The 24398-nt window shown below is 43.7% G+C and overlaps 3 protein-coding genes across 10 annotated transcripts; 1 reads left to right on the top strand and 2 right to left on the bottom strand.

Annotated features, from left to right (window-relative positions):
- Positions 1-1200: 1200 nt before the first annotated feature.
- LOC148379906 (catenin beta-1-like) lies at positions 1201-7462 on the bottom strand. 2 transcript variants are annotated; one of them, XM_088366211.1, is made up of 17 exons: positions 7299-7462; positions 6370-6419; positions 5605-5814; positions 5296-5546; positions 4990-5228; positions 4718-4919; positions 4484-4628; positions 4273-4376; positions 4044-4178; positions 3756-3959; positions 3512-3670; positions 3165-3284; positions 2951-3101; positions 2755-2876; positions 2540-2600; positions 2213-2408; positions 1201-2094 (listed from the first exon to the last, which is right to left on the bottom strand). In XM_088366211.1, the coding sequence occupies exons 2-16, from the start codon at positions 6380-6382 to the stop codon at positions 2218-2220; spliced, it is 2307 nt and encodes a 768-aa protein (XP_088222337.1). In that variant the 5' UTR covers positions 6383-6419; positions 7299-7462; the 3' UTR covers positions 1201-2094; positions 2213-2217. The 2 variants fall into 2 exon arrangements, with proteins under 2 accessions (XP_088222337.1, XP_088222339.1); XM_088366213.1 differs by lacking the exon at positions 7299-7462 and adding an exon at positions 6550-6695.
- On the top strand, positions 6726-24398 carry cpne4b (copine IVb). Of its 7 annotated transcripts, none has more exons than XM_088366221.1 (21): positions 6726-6976; positions 7963-8101; positions 11782-11843; positions 13460-13514; positions 13613-14011; positions 15550-15740; positions 16684-16863; positions 17958-18029; positions 18112-18186; positions 18489-18572; positions 18656-18745; positions 20165-20263; positions 20596-20676; positions 20921-20980; positions 21083-21216; positions 21335-21389; positions 21461-21512; positions 21888-22021; positions 22165-22373; positions 22795-22847; positions 23641-23739. In XM_088366221.1, exons 6-20 carry the CDS (start codon positions 15570-15572, stop codon positions 22802-22804), a joined length of 1506 nt encoding a protein of 501 aa, XP_088222347.1. In that variant the 5' UTR covers positions 6726-6976; positions 7963-8101; positions 11782-11843; positions 13460-13514; positions 13613-14011; positions 15550-15569; the 3' UTR covers positions 22805-22847; positions 23641-23739. The 7 variants fall into 7 exon arrangements, with proteins under 7 accessions (XP_088222347.1, XP_088222343.1, XP_088222341.1 ...); XM_088366217.1 differs by having other exon boundaries at positions 6728-6976; positions 13755-14011; positions 22137-22373; positions 23641-24398; XM_088366215.1 differs by having other exon boundaries at positions 6728-6976; positions 22137-22373; positions 23641-24398.
- Positions 7921-12835, bottom strand: dync1li1 (dynein, cytoplasmic 1, light intermediate chain 1). Its single transcript, XM_088366222.1, has 13 exons — positions 12585-12835; positions 12278-12351; positions 11578-11694; positions 11271-11501; positions 11052-11206; positions 10889-10982; positions 10680-10815; positions 10459-10570; positions 10318-10377; positions 10203-10247; positions 10047-10134; positions 9859-9981; positions 7921-9026 (listed from the first exon to the last, which is right to left on the bottom strand). The coding sequence occupies exons 1-13, from the start codon at positions 12680-12682 to the stop codon at positions 8908-8910; spliced, it is 1452 nt and encodes a 483-aa protein (XP_088222348.1). The 5' UTR covers positions 12683-12835; the 3' UTR covers positions 7921-8907.

Below are 24398 nucleotides of genomic sequence, written 5' to 3'. Positions count from 1 at the left end.
GTCCTCCTTGTTTCGGTCCCACTGACCTGATAGAGGCTGGGTGCAGGAATGCCCAGAGTGGGTTGTACCACATACTGCTCGTGTCCTCGAGCGCTCAACAGAGACTCGGATTTGTTCCCGGGGCAGGAAGGTGGAGGAGGAGGAGCGATGAGAGGGTTGGGGTAGGGGGGGAACAATGGTGTCCATGCAAGAGATCTGTGGGACATACACACGGCAGATAGCTTTGAATCCCGACAAGAATGTGGATCTCCACCGAGACACCCACCCAGGGCAGGCAGCTGAATATCTGACGCTAGGGAGGGAGAGAAGAATTCCTTCTTGTTCCTACAGGAACATTCTGGTGTCTTTTTTAATTCTTAGTGGAATAGAAGATAGGTGTGGCATGGTTAGTGCAGCAACACATGTAGACAGACAACAAAACTTTGACCTTTGATCTTATCGCCACATTGCACTTGAGCCCTCTCTGCTGAACATCTATGGAATCATTGACCTTCGGAGCAACCGATCCAATACACCGGCGGTGAAGTCTCCTAGCAGTTAAAGACGTGGACGCTATTCACAAAGATGAAAAGAAAGTAGCCATTGTGCAAGAAGGCATTGTTTCATTCAAGGGAGGAAGCAGAGATGGTGACATCAGCTACTGGGCATCATTGCCGTGCTCTCATCTCAAGCTTCACAGGCTGGATGGGTTCTGAAGAGGTCATTCAGGGTGACCGCAATGCAGAAAATCAGCTATTCATCCATCGTGCAATTATATATTATCATTTATTTCATTAAATATTATAAGTGCTAACCCTAAACTAAGGGTAACAACCTAATTGCTCATATTCTTATACTATAGAAATATTTTACCACACAGTACAATAAACATTGCTGACCATTTTTATTTAAAAAAATTAAAATCAATTGTATTCTATGAGTGAGAAATGAATGGGTGGTGTCAAAATGTATATGAAATGTACATAATGTAAGATGTTTTTAACCCTGGTTGTTAGTTCTTTTTGGATTCTTGCAAATTGACAGCCACTTACCGCCACCTACTGACATAATAAGAAACTTGCATCACTGAGCCTTTGACAAGTTGGTCCATGAGATTTTTCTAATGTAAATTAATAAGGACAAACTGATAAAAATATTTGTCTAGTTTTAAAAGACAAGACTCAGCATTACTTAATAGAAGCATGGAAGACAGAGACAAAATGAAATAAAATGACTTTATTGTTCAGCCATGTCACAACCTCGTCTCCAATAGAAACACAGCAGGAATCTCAACTGGTTCGTCAACCTGGCTACCGTTTAGTAGCGCCAACTACTTTTCTCTCTCACACCCAATGATAGCATACAAAATAGTAACCTACCAGTGAATGCATATAAAACACTTTTCTCTAGATTTATCCCCAACAAATCCCACAATTTGTGATCTCATTAGAACATGTGACACTGACAGTTTATGCTTCAAGAAGCACATATTAAGAATGTATCATCCTCCATTTTTGATTATAAAAAAAACCTACACAATGTTACATTTTAATTCAGAGTACAACTGATTATTAGTGTTCTAACACATTCGACCATAACCAAAGAAAAATTGTATAATATCACTATAACTTAACACTACATGTAATATACGTTTGTTTTAAAAAAAAAAAATACAAATGATTAGCGTTGAAGACAAAATTAAGATGGCTAGTGTGAAGGCAAGCTGGGTCAGTACCATGACAGAGAATGAGTAATACAAAAAAGAAATTAAAAAAAAAAATAGAATACAAAAAGTAGAACTGAAAAATGATAATACAGGCAAGGCTAAAACATGTGTTAGCAACTTTAAGATCCAACTCATGTGCATTCAACCAAACAGGTAACCTGCCCGAGACCACCTTATGATGTCACAGAAGCCCCCCCCCCTTAAATTTTTTCTCAACTTGCTAAAACATTCCCATGGCATCCATCTTCTTTGTTTTCTGGTGTCAGGCACTTTCCAACTAATCCTTGTTCCTTCCTCTACCTTCAAAACTTTACACAGCCAATCAAAACGCTGCTTTGAGACAATACAGGTTACAGGCCAATCACAATGCAGGCTCTATCAGAACACAACTGAAAAAGAGCACAGGACAACATTTCAACAGTGCTGCCATTTAAGTTGTTTTCAAAGCTAGAATTGCCTATAAAGGGGAGGGTTGCGTATTGGGGGGGTGGAAGCGGTCGCTCTCACCAATCCTACAGGTCGGTGTCAAACCAGGCCAGCTGGTTGCTGTCCATCAGGTCCTGGCTGTGACCGAGGTCTGGGAGAGGATCGGTGTGGTGGCCCAGATCGGGCAGAGCGTCGGCGTGGTAGTCGGCCCCCTCCATCATGGGGTCCAGCAGGGTGTCTTGACCGTAGCCTGCAGGGTAGGCCCGATACGCTCCATCTGCATTTGAAAGAAAACAGGGGGGTTATCGGGGTCTTCAGTAATTCCTTGCCAGTGTGTATTTGTGATGGCTGTCACAAGAGGGCTTGATATTGACAAAAATACAAAAAATATTGTGAAATAGCTCTCACCATCTTGCCTGTAGGCCAGAGGGTCTCCCTGAGCCCCCATATCCAATCCAAGATCTCCAGTCTGTGGGATAAAAAAAGAAAAATAGACCATGTATGAACGAACACACTTGAGTCGTAATTTCCTTCAACAAGTAATAACTGTTTATTAAAATAACATGCTGACAATGTTTTTATAGAACCAGCTCAACACTCATATGAAAAGATCTCATAAGTACCTCATTCCAGGCCAGGGGCTCCGTTCTGAACAAAGAGCTGGTCAGCTCCACCGAGAGACGTTTCTTGTAGTCCTGGGGCTTGTCTTCGGACATACGGAACAGTACAGCTGCGGCATAGGTGGCTACAGGGAGGAGGAGGAACAATTATTTGACAGTTACTAGAAGGTTAAGACTCACGGGGAGCAAATCCACTTACCGACGCCCTCGTTGCGAGAGTGCAGCAGCTCGGTGAGCGGCGCGGTGGCTCCCTCGGCTTCGATGGCCTCTGCGGCCTCCTTGTCCTGAGCTAGCTCGCATAGCACGCCGGCAGCCACGCGCTGGATATTCTCCACTGGAGAATACAGCAACTGGACAGGAGCACAACAGTCAACGTACTGCGATTAAAATTTAATTTTGATGTCCAATCCAACCTGGACAAAGAGTGGAATGGTGTTAAGTCCTCTGATGACAATTCTGTTGTGGACGTCCCGTGCCAGGATGTGCAGTGCTCCTGTGCAGCCTTCCACGATTTCTTCCATACGCACTCCCTCCTGTTGATTAAATCACACATGGCGGAGAAAGCGTTAATTAATCAATGTATTAAAATTTGTCATAAACAGTAGCAAAGCAGTTCTTCCAAGCCACAAATATTTGACTGACTTCGCCTCGCCCCACCTTTGGGACTCGACATGAAAGAAGTCTTTCTGTACTTTAAAGGTCATATCGCCCAACATCGGTATGAGGTCAAAAATGCTTTTAGCGTGCCCTGGTTCCATACCACAAACTGCTGCTGGTTGCCTCCCATGCTGGTGCGCCTTTGGGTGTCCTGGTGAGCTCTGACAAGCAACTGGACCAGACGTGGAATGGCTCCCTGCTCACGAAGAGCGCTGTGGTTGGCCGGGCAAAGGGCCAGGTTGCGGATCAGACCGACTGTAGCCTGGGTGGGGGGTGAACGAACAAACATTAGGATTGAAAGCGAAGGAGAACTTTAAAGATAGCTGTTTGCGGAAAAAGTAAATGACCTTGATGAGCGGCCAGTGAGATGGTGGGTGCAGGAGTTTGACAACCACGGGAAGGCCGTAATGAAGGCGTACGGCGTTCTGGGCCATCTCTGCATCCTGGTGGCGGGAGGTGAGGTGGCGCAGGGCACAGACGGCTGGTTCTGTGATGTCCTCTCTGTCTCCTGCCCTGAGTACTGTCCTCACAAGGGCCTCAATACCTCCAACCTGAGACATGACGTCAAAATTTCGGTCAGTGATTCCCAACCAATTTTTTTTCCTTCCATTAAATATGAGAATTAAGCCTTGTACCTGGCAGACCATAAGTTTGTTACTGTAGTTGTTGCAGGTCAGGTTGGAAAGGATGCCAGCAGCACATGTCACCACGTTGATGTCATCACTTCCCAAAAGCTGGACCAAGGTTCCCAGCAGGCCCTCCATTCCCTCCTACGAAAAGGTTGAGTCACATTTGGTCATTCTCATTGCCTGTCATGGACGCATGAGAAAAAACTGTCTTTCGAGAAGACCAAGTGTGGTATACCTGCTTTGTGGCGGCATCCGAAAGGTTCCTCAGAGTCCAGAGGCAGTTCTGGACCAAACGCTGGCTGGGGTCAGTCAGATGGAGTCCCAAGGCCTGCATGCCTCCTACACATAGTAAAGCACACTCATGTGTAGTAGCAAACTACAACTACAAAAAAAACTACCTGATAAACTGCACTTTTGCATTTTTTACACCTGGAAAATAAACTTACCAGCTTCTACTATGGCAGGTTTGTTGCTGGAGCAAACAGAAAGGACCTTCAGCACTCTGCTTGTGGTCCATAGCAGTTTCTCATAGGTGAAGGTCCTCATGATGTTGACCAGGGCTTGGGGACCACCACTGGCCAGAATAATCAACTACGACGAGGACAGATTTACATGTAAGTAATCAGAAACCACTTTCCAAATGTGTAGATGTAGAGAGAAAAAAAAAATATATCCAAGACCTTGCTTTCTTGGTTGCCATAAGCAAGAATCTGCAGGCAGTCAGTTGTGATGGCGAGGAACTTGACGTTGGTGTTGGACAAAAGAGCCACCATCTTTTGCAGTCCTCCAGCCAGGCGGACCGCCATCTTAGCTCCTTCCTGGTGCAGCAGGAGGTTGTGCAGTGTGGTGATGGCGTAGAACAACACACTGTCCACTGGCGACCTGAAAGATGATTCAAATGATTATATATCGATTCACTGAAGCCCTGTTTATCCGATGATCAGTTACTAACCCCAGCATCTTGACCAGGGCAGGGATCCCTCCGGACTTGAAGATGGCAAGGAGCCCCTCCCGGTGGTGGGAGAGGTTGTGCAAGGTTCCGGCAGAGCAGCGAGCAGTTTCCACATCGCCGGTGTTCTGCATGGCTCGGACAACCGCCGACACCATCTGCGGCGAACGCATCAGCGCGTGGCGAGATGCTTCCTTCTTCGACAACTGGTGCACCATGACGGCTGCCTTGTTCACCACAACCTAGAAGAAAGGCAACGGTCAGTGATATAGTCTGTTTTTTGGTTGGTTCACAGCTAGTTCCACATACCTGGTCCTCATCGTTAAGCAGTTTGGTCAGCTCGGGGATGGCCCGAGTGGCCAGCTCGGCATCATCCTGGTAGTTGATGAGGTTGACCACGGCGTGCTTCAGCATCTGAGAGGGCTCGGCCAGGCGCTGCACCGCAGTGGGCTGAGCGGCATCGAGCTGTGTCGGCGGAATCTGGATGCCTTCCTCCAAGGTTTCAGGGAACATGGCCGCACGCACCCGCTGGGCACGGGTCATGGCGTAACCTTCGATGTCTGCGGTAAGAAAACATCATGACGACAAAGTGATGGAAAGATGAAATTTGTGCTGTACCTGTAGTCTCAGGAGTGAAGGGGGGGTTGAACTCCCAGTCGTACAAAGTGGGATCATCCTCCTCAACATCAGGATTTCCTTTGCCACTCAAAGACGGTGCTGTGGTGGTGACTCCGGACTGAATGCCTGAGTCCAGGTAAGACTGCTGCTGCCACTGGCTCACTGCAGCCTTACTGTCTCCCATCGCCATGTCCAACTCCATCAAATCAGCTAAAAAAAAAAAAGACAATTTAACAAGTTGCAAATCAAGCTTTTCAGGTCTTTATTATAAACAAGTAGACAAAAACTAGCATGGTACAAAACATTCAGACAAGAAATTTTCTTTGCAATTCCTGACTGTACCAACTTCAAACCAAGGTAGAGCACATACCAAACTAAGACTTCAGACCCACGTTAGCAATCTAACATTTTTGTGGTTTCATCAAGGTCCCTTGAGAGGAACCATAACTTTGATGCCGCACACTAAAAACAACCCTCGCTCGAAAGCTCAAACAAAGGTTACATAGTGTCGTGTTACGATAACGTGTCTCAAAGGGAAAAAAAAATACCTGCACACAAAGTAGTTTGTTGTTTAGAAAAAATAAATCATAAATGTCATGTTGTAGGTTCAGAAATAGTTTGTTTTAAGTGAAATGTGTTGGATGTTAAACTGCCAGTTGTTACTCCCAAAAGTCAGTGAAATGTGTCACGTTTAAGTATTTAGTATCGGTAAGTAAAAAGTGTGGTATCGGTTCACCCCTAAAAATGAGTCTTTTCTAAACTTACACTGGGTAGCCATTGTTCTCGACTGCCCTCGGCCTGCACAGCAGCTAGGTCTGTGAAGAAGAAACAACAATCAAACAGAAGCAATTCAAAGATTGCTCCAACACGCCACTCGGGTTAAGTCACACCCGATTGCAGCGTTTCTGGATCGGAAAGCCACGCATGCCCTTTGCACCGATTTACCTGCGTCAAGTCTTCCCCGACTTCAAACGCTTGTTTTGCTCGCTGTCGTAACTGAGAGTGGGGGGGAAATGCAGAGTCTCCACCTCTAACCGAGGAAGCAAAAGCGGTGGGTATTTCCAGGCCCGAACTAGCACAATTCACTATTGAGCGGTAGAGCACTTCAAAAGCATTTTTTTCTCCCCCTCCCCCGTACCACGGCCAAGTTCCGACCTAGCAGCCTGCCGAGGTTTCCGATGGGAAACTACCCCCCTCCGCCCCGCTTTTGCTTCCATGACTCCCCCTGACAACCACACACGCAACAGAGTACCTAAAACAAAGCTCAACACCGGCCATTTAATCGTGCGATCGTTTTTTTTTTGATTGCGTTACGATGATCATCGTTAGCTCACCTCGACTGTGCTAACCGCTAGTAGGATTACTAGCAAAGGTAAACAAACACAACTGGAAGCTTCTGTGTCGAAGATGAGAAGCGATCTCTTGCAGTAAAACTACTAAGGGTTGTCACAAGTGTAAATCGAGTCTACTATTGCGATCGTGATTTTTAAACTGTTATTTTAGCTTTGCAAGCCAGGACGTCTGAAAAGTAGATCCGGGCGCCACCATACTAAACCTGCCGTGGTGCCAGCCAAAAATCAGAATACCTCACCGGAGCCCCCCTCCCTAGCCCAAAGATGATTTTCTGCAAAAATCGGTAAAGTGACACGGTGTAAATACGGATATGCGAACTATACAAAGGAAGATATCGTTACCAGAATCCAGTGGCACCTCCGTTGTTCTTGTTCTGCGAAGAAAATCTCCCTTTGCTTGGGTGAAAAAATTGAAGAGCTGCTAAGTGAATCAAGCGAGCAAGTCCGAACCACACCCGCTCTTCCTCCGCCGAAGAGATCGCTTCCGCTTGCACGGATCGAGCAACAAGATGGCGAGAGGAAAATTTATGGACAGTACAGTATTCTGCCGCAGTCGGAAAAATAGTGCGCTTTTAAAGTGGTCTGAAAATTACGCAATTAGGTGATACTTATCGTTCTTTAAAAGAACATTTCAAAGGCGTAGTCAGTGACAAAAGATGCGGTTGCTCTGGTTGTTGAAAAGGGTGGGGTATCCTCATTAGAGTGGAATGTGACTCATTAGTAACAAGTCCATAAGAGTACATCAATTTGCAGGTTGTCATAGTAACATCAACCGTGCTACAAATTATCCAGATTCAAAATAAGTTGTTTGACTTTAGTGAAACTTTGCCTTGGGTGTGGATTTGCACTTAGTTTTAAAAAAAAAAATCCACAAGGCCTAATTTTGTTAAAACTGGAATAGCACATTGACATTTTAACAGCAGCAATACTCTTATAAAAATCATCAACATTAAAAGACATCCAATGAATGACTCCGAATAAATACCTTTATTTGACTGCCTTACAGATCTGATTATACAAACGCCGACACAGAGCTTTGAAATAACAGGACCAATCAGCAAGACGATGGCTGTACATTCTTCATGTGACCCGACCATAGTTGGACATCTTCTGGCCACACACCACCTTGCCTACAAAGTCATCGGGTACGTCATTCTGCCCAAGTAAAGCTCACCAGCCTTTTGTAGTTCCTATCTAAGTGTCATGAAGGGAGTTTGGTCAAATGTCAAAAAGTGTGTCATTCTAGACTGAAGTCTAATATATATATTTTTTTAACTTTGCAGTGTAGTGTATTTCAGTGAGTGTAGAGCATAGTTTGTTCTTTTTTTGGTTTGCAAATAGAACTTCAACATACAAATAGGTTAAACTTATGTCCTTCATTATCCATTTCACTCTCTCATATACATACACACATTCACACAGGTATGTTTATCCCTTCTTTAAAAAAACAAATGCAAAAAAAACCAAAAACTATAGTTTCAGGCAATATTGTTTCATCTCACTCCCTTCCTCTGCCTAAGTCACTGGCCAAACAATCCTATTATCTAAGTGCAGTTTCTTCAAAATGTCTTTCAGCAGTTTCTACCATTTAAATAAAAACACTAAGTGAACCATCACAATTAATGGATGGAATAACATCTTCACTATCAGTCTTGCAATGAATCATTCCAGCCCCATGTTGGTCCCCCTTACACATGTAACCATTCTTGCATGAACAGTGACCCCCCCCCTCCCCTCAGTGTAACAGCCATTTAGGATTTGGAAGGGTGGGGGTAGGTTTTGGAATACGGTACGGAAAGATGGGACAAGTCTTCATGTGGAGGGTGACAGATGACAGGTAGAAAAACTAGGTGTCCACCATTTTTTTGTTCCAGGTGTCAGAGCAGAGGGAGGGAGGGTGGTTGAGGTGGAGGAGAGAAGTAGAACAGGGTGGATTGAAGCGCCATGGTCTTCATGTGTCTTGGCCGTCGGTGGCGGGGGTCTCGTTGGCATTGGGCAAGTCCAAGTCCGTCTCTCGGTTGGATATGCGGTCTAGCTCCGCCTGTACATCGCTCAGGCCCAGTTTTGAGCCTGCAGCCATAGCAGTAAAAAAAAAAAAAGTCGTTAGATTTGCTATGGGGGGGGAGTCACCTCTTCATTCTTCGAGCATGCGTCACTTTATCAGCCAGTGCAATAATTAACCAAACAATTCCAAGTCATTGCGTTGGAGGGATGCACATTTACACATGAAAATAAGAACACCTTCGTTGAATTGGGCAGCAAATTATTATTACTCCAGGTAAATATATATTTTTTTAATCACCATTTGAACAAGGTACAATTAAAGATATTTTAGTATTCGGGTTGGCCAGCCATATTTGGAATCATGTGTAATGTGTGTGGCACAGGTAAATGCAAACAAATGCAAGGCAACATGCCCTAAAACAATAACACTTTTTAATTTTTTTTTAAATAAGTGCTTAGCTCTACATTTATGCAAATACTGGATTGCTCGCAAAATGGGTGCAGCTGCGGTTGGCTCCGTCATGCTTGGTTTGTCATAAAAGGCTCAGCAAGGAGACGGGAATAGAAGAGCAATAATCGAGCAACGATAATCCAAGATTGTCTTGCTCACACACACCTTATCGGGGCCAACATCCTCTGACTGGGGCACGCACGCACACACACACACACATGTGAGTGACGTTAACAGTGAGATTGAGGAGCAAAAACGAGGAATGCGGTTAAAAAAAACAAAACGATTTTACTGATACAAGAACTGAAGTGTGATGATGTTGCAAAATGTTAGGGATTGGAAGAGAGGAGTGATAAATCGAGTATTAAATAGGCAGGGATGAGTAATGACAGGATTGTGGGAAGACTGGATGCTCACATAAGCCAAAAGTCCTAAAAACCTTCTCACCTGATTTGCGTACTGTCCCCGGCGTGTTGTTGCCACCTCCTGCCGTTCCGGCTCCTCCTGTCCCTGCTTTCTTTGTCAGTAGACTGTTGAAGAAGTTAGCCAAGACACCCTCACTGGTTTGACCTGCAAAAAAATTGCATTTAAAAAAAGAATAATTTTAACTGCCTCATTGTGGCAGATTTGCCTACCTGATTGTGGCATGGCGTTGGCGACGTTGGCGGCTGCAGAACGGTTGCTTGTCCGCGGAGAACCGCTAGGTGCTCTGCTTGTCGTGTCCTGTGAATGGAATCCGTTTTTTTGTGGGTCAGATCAAGTAAGATAGAAAAAAATAAAAGTACTCTTACCACTGGTCGACCAACAGTAACAGCTGGCTGTTTGGCGAGCAGTGACTACAGAAAAGAATCCAAATAATCATCTTATTATTTGTTTACTTTAGCAATATTTAGCACGTTTGCTTACCTGTAATTTTACCAGAAATACTTGGTCATCTTCAGCTTGAATCTCCTTTTCATGGACAATCTGATGGGCGTTTAAAAAAAAAACACTTTGCTACTAATACTGAGGAATTCAATATTGATATTATTTAGCTGATACCGCTACCTTTCTGACTGGCGGTTTGACGATCACATCCTCGAAGCCGTCGTCTGTCTTTATTGTCTGGAAGTTCTCGTGAAGTATTGCAATCTTCTTTTCATTATCCCAACCTGAGGGACTGGCGAAGGGTTAAAAGGGTTATTTTCTTGACCGTTAAATTAAACCCATTGCACATAAATCAAGAAGGTGCAGCGTAACCTTAGTCAATAAGATCCACACGCACTTACATGAAGACCGCATCTCGTTCCACCACTTGCGCAGGGCAGTGGAATGGAAAGCCGTAAAGTCTGTGGACCAGATATTTATAAAGCACATCGAGGTTCTTCATCTCCTTCACCGATGTGTAAATAAGAGACGCTCCGTCTGTTACCTCTGTCAAGGTTGTTGTTTAGAATCACCCAAACTAAATTAGATTCAAATTTCAAACCAAGGATACACTGTAGACAGAACTGTCGGATGTGGGATTGGATAAAGTCCAGGTGTTCGTCTCTGTAGTCGTGCTCCTTCTCCAAAGTGCTGATGGCATCACACTACGAGGGGACAGACAGACGGGTTGATGTCAGATAGAGGGCAATGCGGAACTTTGTGAGTAAACATACCTTCGTGCAAACCACCACCATTGGTATGCCCAAATTGTGTGTGAGTGTGTTGTCTCCTAATGGCAACAACACACTTTCCTCCTCTTCGGCTCTTCTCTGCGAGGTCCCGTCCTCCCCGCTACCTGGCTCTGAGTATTCCTGAAACTGTTTTACAACTACACACAGATGTTTATGTTATCGTCAGCATTTCATCACTTAAAGCACAGGAATATTTCTCACGTCTGTGCTCGAGCTCCCGCAGCGTTTCCGGAGGGATTCGTAGTTTGTCGACGTGTTCCCTGGCGACCGCCGCCCACTTCTGCAGGGAGTCCAGCGCGTTCCACGGCCGCGACATGTCAACCGTTATGACCAGTAACGTGTTGCTGATGGCGTCTACCGGGACGGCGACTCCCTGTAGACCTTTGTGGTACAAGTCTCCGTCTAACACCCATGCGTTACACCTCGTGTGGTCTAAACACAAACATCAAAGTTAGGAGGGGAAGATTGCAGAAAAACATTTTGAGATCAATGAAATAGTATGAAATACCGTCAATGTCGTCATCATGGACATTGATGTAGAGATATTCGAGACCTCGACCTTTCATGTACTCTTCGACTCCTTGCAACTTGGCAACCAGGGTGGTTTTCCCCGAGCCAACTTCCCCTAAACACACAAGGGCACACTTAGTTACATACTTAGTTATATATTCTGTGTTTTCAAATTTACAGCAGATGTTTTCTTATTTTTCAGATCTTTATTGCGGACGCCGCAGGTGCTTATGAAGCGAGAGAAAAGATTCACCTTCATTCCAGGTAGTAAAAAAAATGCATTTTTGAGAGACAATTTTATTGTGCTGACAAGGCTGCGTCAACTGTGCTCTGTCCGCTCATGCCGACAGAGCTATGCAGCGCTGATGTTTTGATTAGAACCAAACTTGACTGCCATGTCTGCCACGCTGCACATCAATAAACTTGCGCGCCATCCAAGGCAGCGGCTTAACCCTGCCCGAGCGTACAGCAGCAAAAGTAGGGCGTTTATGTTCATTTTCCAGGTTGGCATCCTTTGTACAGCATCACTATAGCCACTAGCATGCTACAATGACTTGCACTGCAAGACTATAGTCCACACTCAGGTAATGCACCTGTGTGCAAACATCAACAGATCGTCACCTCTGACACATTTGATATTTACTCTCAATTTATTTGTATGCAATTTAGTTAATAGGTTGCACAAATACAGTACCCACCCATAACCAGGACATTTTTCCCGGATGGTAGCTTTGATCTTGAATGGGTTGACACTTCGCTCAGTATAGTCGACCTGCAGACATAAGACCCCGATTATCCCACAATTATTTATGATTCATTCTTTAGATTGAATAACAGGTTGAGTAAGCTCGATCCACTGTCACCAGTCTGGTGCTGATGCTAGCCAGCCTTGTTAGCAGGCGGCTAGCTGTCAAACCAATCTCCTCGCCGGAAGAATTGAGCTTTAGCGTCTCGAGGCATCCCCGTTATCGATGAGCTGTATTTCGAAAGAAATTGCACACGCACCATAAGTTCTGCCCGTCATCCTCCTCCGGGTTCTCCAGCGTGGTCTTGGATCCGGTTAAGGTGGAGGATAATAATGCACTCCTCCCAGTAGTCGCCATCTTCGCAGGGTTGTCAACGGAGCAGAGTGCCCGGATGTACCGTTAGCTTAGCTTTAGCCTGGTGCACTGACTGCGCGGTGGGGGCCGGGGCGTGGTCGTACCGCACAAAGATGGGGTGCGCACTCACTCCAAAATCCGGGATGACCTCACCATCAGCGTGACATTATCGTCCCAACGCACAAAATCATGCACGTGTTTGCTCATGCTTTGTGTGATCTTTTATGTTGGCTATTGTCCATGTGACCTCATGATAAAGCTTAAAACCCAAATCGTTTGATGCTGCAAAGCCACACATCATAAGCCTCTTCGAAATCGTTTGTTTTTATCTTCATCACATTTGGCAAACTTGCAGTACATGCATTAAAATTGATGGAGTGACCACAAAGTCTCATAGAAATACAGATTATTCCAAAGTACATGTTCACCAGATGTATTTTTCACTATCAGACGCATTGACCTACATTTGCTCCCCAAATTCCAACATGTGTTTCATTAAATTGTAATACTTTAGTCACAATACTCCACTCACTCCATTTAATAGCCATTTTGGTTGTCTGTGGGGTGCTACTCTGCTCCATAAAACAAAATCTGTATTGTATTTGTAAAGAATATTTGTTTTTTGGAAAGTGTCCAGTCTGTGTCTGATGGCAAATGCAGAAAATACAGGGGGAAAAAAAGCTTATAAATATATAGCATACAATGGCCTACTTTATGATCAATCTAAATAACAGCCACATTTGAGAGTGCTATATTTGACCAGTTTTAATTCCTCCCCAGAAAACTCATCTTGCTGCTGGAGGCTCCTTTTCTATGGACCACCAACCGGTCTCAGGTGCGCGGTCATTGCTTATTATAAAACCGCTGAAGCGCATCCAAGCCAATCAAATTGGAGAATCGGAGAAGTAAGGCTATCACCCATGTGGCCACTAGATGACGCTGATGCACCGCATTGCCAGTCGAGTGGGGGTCCCTGGATGCTGCGCGCTCCCCGCGGCCCCCCGGTGGACTCAGCGGATTACAAACTCCGGTTAAGTGGCGCACCGCCCCCCTCCTTCTCCCATTTTTCATCCAGAGTGAACTCAGGGAAAGGAGCGCACCCTCGCCGCGCTTGCCCGCTGGGAATTTGAATGCGGTTCTAATTCTTGGTTGTCAGCGGCATCCATCCTCAGCTCTGCAGTGTTGTGGGTGACTGAAATCCTGATAGACAAAAGCGTGCGAGAGGAGGAGGGAAATGGGTCCGGAGACGGCGAGGTAGGTGCCCCTGATTGTCACATCAGCAGCGTGGAAGTTCTTCGGCTTGCTCCGATCTTCTCTCCAAGTCTCAGTGGGGTGAGTTTTGTGCATACAAGCTGCCTCTTCTGCATTGTGCATGAAAAGTGTGTTGCATGCTTTGCAAAAAAATTGCAACGTATGTACATTTTGTCATCATGTGGTGGAGTTAGATAAAATGTTTAGTGGGCCTTATGCATATTAAGAAGCTGCACAAAACATGACATTCAAAAGCTGTTACTTCAATTAGAAATAAAAAGAGAAGCTCTGTAATCTTTTTTTCACACCACTGCTTGTTTCTTCTCTTTCTTTCATCCTCTTTCACCTCCTTGCCCTCCCGTATGTAATCCTCTCTCTTCCTCCTCCTCATCTCTAACCACTGATACCCATCCTCAGAAATCAATTTTGGGTGTCTTGTCAGTCAGCTGAACACGATTTTGTCTTCTCAGTCATGACTATGAACCCACCGAGAGTTCCTTGACACGCTGCCTCTTTAGTAAATCCCACGAAAAGGCAATACCATTGCACCTCGTCTGATAATCAATAAGGGCAATAGCAGTCGACTTGATGCTTCCTGTGACTGAATCATTTATGTCACATCTGTCAGAGGGGCACGTGCGCCGTCAAAGGTGAATGGGTGTACACAGTCAAGGTAGAGCACTTGATTGATTGGCAGAGTGCGGCGAGAACGAGCGTTGAAGAAACATTACACATCAATTCTGATTTTTAGTTGAAGTACACACCAATATCAGAGCAAGAGGCTTTTTTTTTCTCGATAAGAGATGAGTGTTAAGCCCCCTAGTGCCACTGCAATATCATTTTATGTGGGCAAATAAAGTGTGTCAATTTTAGTTTTTTTTTTATTTTGACAGAAAATCCGTCGCCGACCGAAAATGAGATTTTTTCCTTCACTTGAACAATTTGTTGTCATCTGTCTGACTCACAGTTTTTGTTCTATGGCTATCATTACATTTTTCACTTTGCTTTTCGTGGCAGCATTACGAAAGCCAAATAAAAAGTGTCAGTTGTCACACATCTGTCCTAAGCTTGCATCCATGTCCGCATGTCAGTGAGCCCATTCGGCGCCACTTTGCTAAAAATACTCGGCACCGACCAACACACACAAACCCAAGAAACATGAATTATTGAGGACGAGGGGGGGGAGTGAGATCCAGGTCAGAGTCAGACCCAGTTCCAAGAGCTTAAGTCCCTAAGGGTGATGTTACCAGACCACCACATTTATATTCACTTTCCACCATCTACATTAGCACATCTTCAGACCTGTGGTTATCCTTTCGGGTGAGACAAACTGGCTGGAGGCCGCAGAATGGATCTGTGCACTTTTTCCCATTTGTCTTCAGCAGCAATAAATTCAATATTGGCTTTAACCAGATGTTAAATTGATCTGACTTGACAAATCTTAGCACATTAACATTTATTAGAGTAATTAAAGGACATTTATGGATGATTCTCCAGGGCATTTTAAGACGGACTTTTTTAAATATTGCAAAATTAACTGGATATTATTGAAATCTGTCCATCCATCCATCTAAAATTGCACAATTACATCTATTCTTCTCTCGCTTCTCTCCTTTTAGCGCGTGATTGCGCATTCACGATGAGTAATATCTACGAGTCTGCAGAGGCCACGCTGGGCTTCATCAGCTCTCCGTGCCTAACCAAAGTGGAGCTGAGAGTGGCCTGTCGGGGAATCTCAGACCGAGACGCCCTCTCCAAGCCCGACCCTTGCGTGGTTCTGAAGATGCAGTCTCATGGCCAGTGGTTTGAGGTAAAGTCCATCAAATCCAATCTTTTGACCCAAGCTGTTTTCTACTTTCACTTTTAATATTATTCTTGATGTAGCAGGCTTACCTCGACTTTTACAGGAATTAAGCCAAAGAGAAAAATGTCGGCAAAAAGATCAAAATGGATTCTCATTAACAACAACAACAAAAACATACTGCTCAGCACACTTCCATCTTTTCAGAGAATGAGATGCTACATACACTGCTTGCATGACCTTCACATTGTGCTAACGTGTGTGTGTGAGAGAAAACAAGTTAACAAAAGCCCAGTAGGCTGATTTATGCTTCTGGTCCTTTCTTCCTTGGGGAGAGGAGAACATTTGAACAATTATATTCTCTGTGTAGTCAAACAGCTAGTTGATAAGTGTGCACAATGTAGCGCTATCTAATTGTATTTGTAACGGCCGCCGTGCCGAGGAGTCGGCCGATTTGCGATCAATGCGCACCGGCAGTGTGCTGGATATTTAATGACATCCTGTACACTTCTGAGGAACCACAAAATAACACATTAAAAATCCACCACAATAAAAATGGAACACTTGCCGCCATCTCGGAATTGTGTCTAATTGCACCTTTAAGGATATAACGGACGGTTGTGTGCAGTTAAAGTCGATTTATTTGAGCTATGCGTTACAGTCATGCGGACGTAAATAAAATTCCGATTGAACTAATCTTTTATTTGAGTCATTTTTTTGTATCTGCACGAAAGGAGACGCGAAAGGAGAATGACTCCAGGTTTACTTAGCTTCATCAATTTTCAAAGTGACAATTTATCACGTCAGTCAGCATTCATGAATGTAAATTCTCATCTTCCTAATAAAGACAAGCGCTATTTAGAAAATGGATGGATGGATATCATGAATAACTGAGATGAGAAAAATAACGAGAATCAGATTTGTATAAAGGATTTTATGTGTGTGTTGCAAGGTGGACCGAACGGAGGTGATCCGGAGTAGTAGCAGCCCGGTCTTCTCCAAGATCTTTCTGGTGGATTACTACTTTGAGGAAGTCCAAAGGCTGCGTTTTGAACTTCACGACATCAGCTCGGGCAACAACGGCCTCCGTGATGCTGACTTTCTCGGGGCCATGGAGTGCACCTTGGGACAGGTCAAATGTTAAACCCGATTAGATTTCAGCATAATTTTTCCCATCTTTTCTAATCTGACTAATGATATTAATATTTTAAATCACATCTAATACAATGCAGCAATGCACTAAAACAAGAGACTCAATTTGCAATTCAGTCCGCCGAGCTTTTTAATCGTGCATCGCACAATTGTGTCCTATTATTGCGGCAATAGGGAGGCAAAGAACGGCAGTGCATGGAATCCCAATGGGATGTTTTTTTGCCTGAAGTCAGCTACTGTCACTAACATTATGGGATAGATGTCCTTGAGCCCTGGCTTGCTGTAGTGGGCTGCTTAAAAGCCAATTTTGTTCAGGACTGTGCACTGAATCTCTTCATTTACATCCTATATAATAAAAGAAAGGGGATTCTGTGCTTTGCTCAAGGGCACATTAACTGTGAAGTAGAACCACTCTAGTGACCATATCGTTTTTTTTCATACTACTAATTTATATCTGGTGGTTCCTTCTTAATAGCAGCGCAATCAATATTTAAATGTGTATTTTATTACGGAGTTTCCCTCATTAAACAAGGGCAATTAGAGGGGAAAATCGGCATCGCGCTCATTAAAAAAAAAAAAAAAAAAAGACAGATGACCTAAGCTAATCCTCAGGATATGCTAACTGAGCATCTTAAATTCTGTTTTGCCACAAAGACGACCAAACTATAAAATGTGCTTTTTTTGTGGAGAACAAAGCTGGGTTCTTGGATTACTAACACAAGAAAGGAAGAGGATTTTATTTTTCAAGTGCTAGCCAGAGGTTTACTGAAATTGAATAACATAAAGCCAACAGCGGTTTCAATATAAGTCTTGTAAAGAGTTTTTTTTTTTTTTTTTTTCATTGGAGTCACATATTGCTTGATGGTAGTGCAGCGGATAAACACCAGAGGCACAAATCCGTTGCGGGAACATGGTGGCTTACATTGTTTATTTTGCACCACTTTCAGATTAGTTATTGAAGCAACAACAATATGCTTTAAGTAATCTGTCAACCGTTAGCAAAAAAAAAAAAGGCTGCTTTTATTTCCTATAAATTCTAAAAAAATACTCAATATCTTCTCTATCGCTTTTCAGATCATCTCACAAAGAAAGCTCACCAAATCACTCCTCAAACAAGGAAACACTGCTGGAAAATCTTCCATCATGGTATGACAATCCCATCTCACGTTCACGATGACAATCATTGTGATCATTTCCATCCCTCATCTTTTCTCACTTCACTCCAAAGGTGACGGCGGAGGAGCTGTCCGGTAACGACGACTACGTGGAACTCTCCTTCAGCGCTCGTAAACTCGACGACAAGGTTCGTACCACCTCGTGGGGAGTTCCTTGTTGGCGTACAATACATGCAAATCCAATGTTGAATGTAAAAGAGGCCTCCTGAGATATTCGACACCTTGAGTAACCCCTACTATCTCAGGCGTGGAGATAACTATATTAATTTCCAAGCCTCTTGTGCATGCACACAGGCACAGTCATGAATGACTAATCCAAACACTTTGTGCCTTAGGGGAACTGTAACCAAGGGAGAGGTGGACAATTTAAAGTGAGAGAAATAATGATTGCTTTTAGAGTATGAATGATGATTTATTTCCCACTTTGAAGGACTTCTTCAGCAAGTCAGATCCGTTCCTGGAGATTTTTAGGATAAATGATGATGGGAGTGAGTCTCTTGTACACCGGACAGAGGTATGCTCACAAAGGGGAGTTAATGATCAAATCTCTGGTGAGTATTAAAAGATTGTTTTTTTGTTGTTGACTGATTTATTCAGACGGTCATGAACAACTTGAGCCCCGTTTGGAAATCCTTCAAAGTTTCCTTCAACACGCTCTGCAGCGGAGACCAGGAAAGAGAGCTAAAGGTGAGTCTGCGATCGTTATTATTTATAGCCGGTCTTTAAAATGGTCAACATTTTTTTTTTTTTATAATTTATTCTGTTTTTGCCATTTTTATTGGTTGGACCATTTCCTTTTAAGCACAGGATGCAAATGAGTGTATTCCTACCTTTTTAACATCATCCTTATGAAATCATAAAACAAATAAATGCACTTTATATTTTATAACTTTAATTTTCTCTCAGACTATTTGTTGTTGAGAAACAAATCTTTATCGATATCAATACCGGTATCAATCACCCCCTTGTGGTCATTTTACAAATTGGAACATCAATCAAATAAAATTGCTCTATTTGGGATACGCAGGTCTCTTTTTAAAAATATCTGTCAGTTTTTTGGAGAAAGTTGCTTTGCAGGAATAAGCCAAGAGTTGACATCAGGTCACAATTTCATGTCTCCGTGTTATTTTAGGAACAAGAGAGGCGAGAAAGAGCTCCAACTGCTAAACTTTCACCTTTGCTTGCCAGAATAGATTTGTGTAAACGAGTGTGAGAGTGGACACATCGACTTCCAACGCAATCCTTGGGTGCATGAATAAACATGAGCTCGCTCATTAAATATTCAGAGCGTCTTAACTCTGCATGGATCCTGACAGCGGGAAGAAAGGGCTAACGCACACACATAGACGCCATCGGCAACCGTTTCCCGGGCTACCTGTATGAAGTATTGGCGCTATAGTGAGAAATGGCAGGGCGCAGATTTCTATCTTGCCGCCACCGCCTTGGTTTCACCAATGCATAAATTTGTCGCTTTTATCTTTGTGTTTTTCTACCTCCCATTGTTAAGCTCAGTGAATGAAATTTTGTTTTTTTTCCTTCTTGTGTCGCTGAAGTGACACAAATTAGCGTCAAGTGGCGAGTCAAGAACGCAACCAGCAAACATGACACTTAAATCGGGAAATAAGAGGATTACCAGTGGTTGATGTTTTCAATCAAGCTTAGTAATTAGTTGTGATTGCTAGTTGTTAGCGTAACCTCAAAAGGTCACAGCGCGCTCTTTGTGTTTTTGCCTTTCGCTACATTCTATCGATTTTTACCACAAAACAAACGTTGCCTTGAGCTATTTTAAAATGAAAGAATGTTTTTTTTTTGTGTTAAGCGCACTGTTGGCCTGCTGACTCTTGCTTTTTCTTGGCGATTGCAGCCATTTATCTTGTTCACTGGCTCCTTTGGGAGCTCACACACAAACATACCACAACACACACACGGAAAACACGGTGTCTCTTAGGCCACATCCCTCTCAGCATCCTCAGATTAATATTTCACCGCTCCATCGCCCCCCCACCAACACCTCGTTATCAATCATTCAACATGGCATTTTCCCGCGCACGTTCGTCCGTGTGTGTGTGTGTGTTTACTCAGGTGATGCTGCTCTGTGTGTTACAGTGCACCGTTTGGGACTGGGACTCTAATGGAAAGCATGATTTTATTGGGGAGTTCCAAACCACATTTAAGGAGATGAGGGCAGAGCAGGAGGGCAAGCAGGTGAGAAAAATGATACACATCCGCGAGTAAATATTTGTTTTTTCTGTGAGAAGCAACTAAAAAAAAAAAAGATGGCAACATTTGGTATGCTGCTCCACTTCACTTTGCTTTCACAGTGTGAGGGACACGCACAAAAAACATTTTTCAGATCAATTCAGGGACACAGATGCTATTCAAGGATTTTCTTTGAGTCTCATCATCAAAATTGCACTTTGTTGATTTCGGAGTGACTTTTTAGATATGAAATAAAAAATTCACAAAGGCAAATTCTTATACAACACGAAAATCACAAAATGTTTTTTAAATCATTTTTATCCTTTGGCCCTATTCAGTGGGAATGCATCAATCCGAAATATCAGATGAAAAAGAAGAACTACAGAAACTCCGGAGTCGTCTTTCTTAACCACTGTAAGGTAAACTGCTTTTTATTAACATCGTCTATCAATTGATTTACTCCATCCCTGGTCACTTTCATCCGACGCGGTTATTTTATTTAACAACCTCAATAATAACCAAACAGCTGGACTATTTTTTTTTTCCACCGGTGTAAATCGTAACTGCCTTATCCAGCAAACGAATGAACGTCGCTATACTCGCTGACACTTTTCCTCCGAGTGCAACCACTTGATTTCTCCTAAAACATATTTCCCTTGACAGATCATCAAAATGTATTCGTTCTTGGATTATATCATGGGAGGCTGTCAAATCCAGTTCACTGTGAGTTCCGTCAAATCGAATCTTCACCAAACGGGAAGCGCTCGTGCTGCCGCCGTACTTTATGTATGCTCGTGCATGTGTGTGTGTGTGTGTGTGTCCCAGGTGGCAATAGACTTCACAGCATCCAATGGGGATCCACGAAACAGCTGCTCCCTCCATTACATCCACCCCTACCAACCCAATGAGTATCTCAAAGCTTTAGTAGCCGTGGGGGAGATCTGCCAAGACTATGACAGGTACAGCCAGCACTCCAACCATTCACCTCATTTGGAGACACACACATGCCACAAAATTATTAATTCCAACTCCTTTCATCTTATTTTCTCTTTCTTGTCTCTTCAATGATCTCTCCAGCGATAAAATGTTCCCAGCTTTTGGTTTTGGAGCTTTGATACCGCCTGACTTTAAGGTAGGTGGCCTGTTTGTGTGTAAAGTTTTTGTTGCAGATGTAACATAACAGTTTTCTCTGCCCGCGTGAAGGTGTCACACGATTTCGCCGTGAACTTCGATGAAGACAATCCCGAATGCGCCGGTGAGATGTTCAGTCACAATCGACCGTACTTGGCTTTTGTAGCCACATTCATGCATCACCGGATGGAAATAGTTCCGATGTCACTTCCTCGGAAAGTCGAGCCAATTTTTCTCCTCTTGTATCTCACGCACACACATCCAACTGGGGAGATTTGTCACTATGCAGCACCAGTATTTCAAGCTACAAGACACAGAGAGAAATAACACTCATCTGTATGTGTGAAAAGGGCTTCTGTTCTCTTCTCTGCACATTGTTGCTTTCTCGCTGTGAGCTTGGATGTGCTATCATTGCTTTGTGAGGATTAAAAAAAAAAAACTGTCATCTTGCAGTGTAGCATAATCACACGAGAAGAATGTATTTGTATGCCTGCCGCAGGGATCCAAGGTGTGGTTGAGGCCTACCAGAATTGTCTTCCCAAGATTCAACTATACGGACCCACGAATATCGCACCGATCATCCAGAAAGTAGCCTCGTCCGCCTCTGAGGAGATGCACACCAAAGAGGCCATGGTGAGAAAAAAAAAAAAAAATCGTATTCTTCATAGTCACTGTGTTTACCTACATCTCTGCTTTGCTCCCAACTTTTTTATCAAACATGCCTCTCCACATCCCTTCCCTGCCATAGGAATATTTCATCCTCCTCATTCTGACAGATGGCGTCATCACCGACATGGCCGACACGCGGGAAGCCATCGTGCACGCCTCCCACCTCCCCATGTCCGTCATCATCGTCGGCGTGGGCAACGCCGACTTCACCGACATGCAGATTTTGGACGGCGACGACGGCATCCTGCGTTCTCCCAAGGGCGAGCCCGTCCTCCGAGACATCGTCCAGTTTGTCCCCTTCAAGGATTTCAAGCATGTGGGTGTCTCCCTTACTCTCAGCAAAGTAAAGGATGATCAAATGTGGTGAGCGGGCGTGATAATAAGCACATCAGTGATCTGGCATTGATTTAGTCAGGCTTTGACAGGCCCTGTTTGACTAAATTTGTCACGCTAAGTTGACTCTGTGGCAGGTTGCGAAATCAACCAATTACGTTCAAAGCAAACAGGGAGTGTGCGTCTGCTGGATGGCGACTCAATAAACATGGAAAGTATTGATAACGGGATGTGCAGGTGGTCGAAATAAATAGTCGGAGGTGGCGGCATGGTCGGTTGGAGCGTGGGTGGGTGTTTTGGCGGAGGAGAGGGTCAACAAGAGAGTGGAGCTAATGACAAAAGGGAGCAAGGGAGTGTGTGACAGAGGTGGAGAGGTGATTTTCTGCTCTGTCGTTTCTTTTCAGAGGAGATTAAGAGGAGCGAGCAAGTGTGTGACAGGCGGAGTTGGATGTATCAGGTAGGAAGGAGTGGAGCGCCAGTAGGGATAGGGGAGGGGGGGAATTAGCGGGGGCGGACTTTGATGGTGCGTTGTCTCGGGGAATTATGTTGAGATAGAGAGCAAGAAACTGGGATGTGTGTGCCAATCTGAAAACTTGAGCCTGTTGTAAATGTTTGGCTTTTGTCATTTACAGCGGTGAGATAAAAACTTTCCCCGAGAGCGTTACATTAAATTTACATCAACGTGACGCAACTTCAAAATGGCAGCCGGCTTCAGCTCTCCAGACAGCTCAAATCCAATCTTTGATCCAATCCGCTGGGTCAATATAATTAACCCATCCTCGGGTAAACGTAATCCTCAAGTCCACAACTATCCAGCTGTAGGGAAGGAAAACAGATCAGCATTTTTAAGTGTATATTGGCTTTATGGCAATACTGCCCCCTGGTGGCTAAACCATGCACACTAGAAGGAGCAGCCCAATGTCCATTGAAATGAACCAAAAAAAAAAGCTCATTTAAGGAGTACAAAGTGTTCAAATGTAGGGAATAAAATTAAAAACAGAAGTTCACTTTCCTTATTATAAAGTGAGCCCTTTTCATATGTCAACAAAGCCCCAGAGGACCCTATGTTGAAGTTTTCGGGTTCCCCGTACAAGCTTGTCTGATCACGTCAGTCTCACTATGCTCGGCCTATGACAGCATCAGGCTCAACAGTGAATTCCAGCCTGCAAGAGTCACGCATGGCCAGTGATGCGAAAGTCTTCTTAACGTATTCCGTTTCCTCCTCTCTCTCTGTCTGTCTGTATTGGCAGGCGTCCCCAGCTGCCCTGGCGAAAAGTGTTCTGGCAGAAGTCCCGAACCAGGTGGTGGATTACTATAACGCTAAAGGCATCAAACCCAAATGTATGTCGGACTATGAGTCAACGAGGACCTTCAGTCCCTGACAATGGACTTGCTATCGAATATGTTTACACTAAAATGCAAATGTGCATTCATGTAAATACATAGACATTTGTCTAGCTCAGAGAAATAGCTTGTTCTGGTAAACTAATTTGAACTCCATCAATGACTATTGCATGTTCGGCCATGATGGCATTAACTTGGGAATTAATACTAGCTTACAGTTCTTTATAGGAAACGAGTTTACTGAACCAGCATGCAGACCTCAGCCAACTTAAAGAAATGACACGATACCTTATTTGGATAACTAGCAAGTGTGATGAATGTATTCTGAAAATTAGCATTGCACTTTGTATTTACTATTTACATACATATTAGTTTCCCTGTTTGTGTTTTTGCATTAATGCATGATTAATTCTGCTTGCAAATCCCTCATAGAGGCTTGCTGGTTATGAAATAAAGTATTTCTGTCATTTCATGGGCTGTTTTTTTTCTACATGATTCTTTTTGAGGCATAAATACGGACTAATTGTAATAATTTCTTAATTACCTTCCTAAATTGTAAAGAGTTTTGCAGGGATAGCTAGATGTGTGTTGTAGACACTAATCAGTGAATTGTTTTCCCTGTAAACTGCATGTTGATTATAATAAAGGCACTTTGGTTTTCTCA

The sequence above is a fragment of the Syngnathus floridae genome, chromosome 21 (genome assembly GCF_059516105.1).
Source record: "Syngnathus floridae isolate MCC-2025c chromosome 21, RoL_Sflo_1.0, whole genome shotgun sequence".
Lineage (NCBI taxonomy): Eukaryota > Metazoa > Chordata > Actinopteri > Syngnathiformes > Syngnathidae > Syngnathus > Syngnathus floridae.
This window is presented reverse-complemented; position numbering and strand designations above follow the sequence as displayed.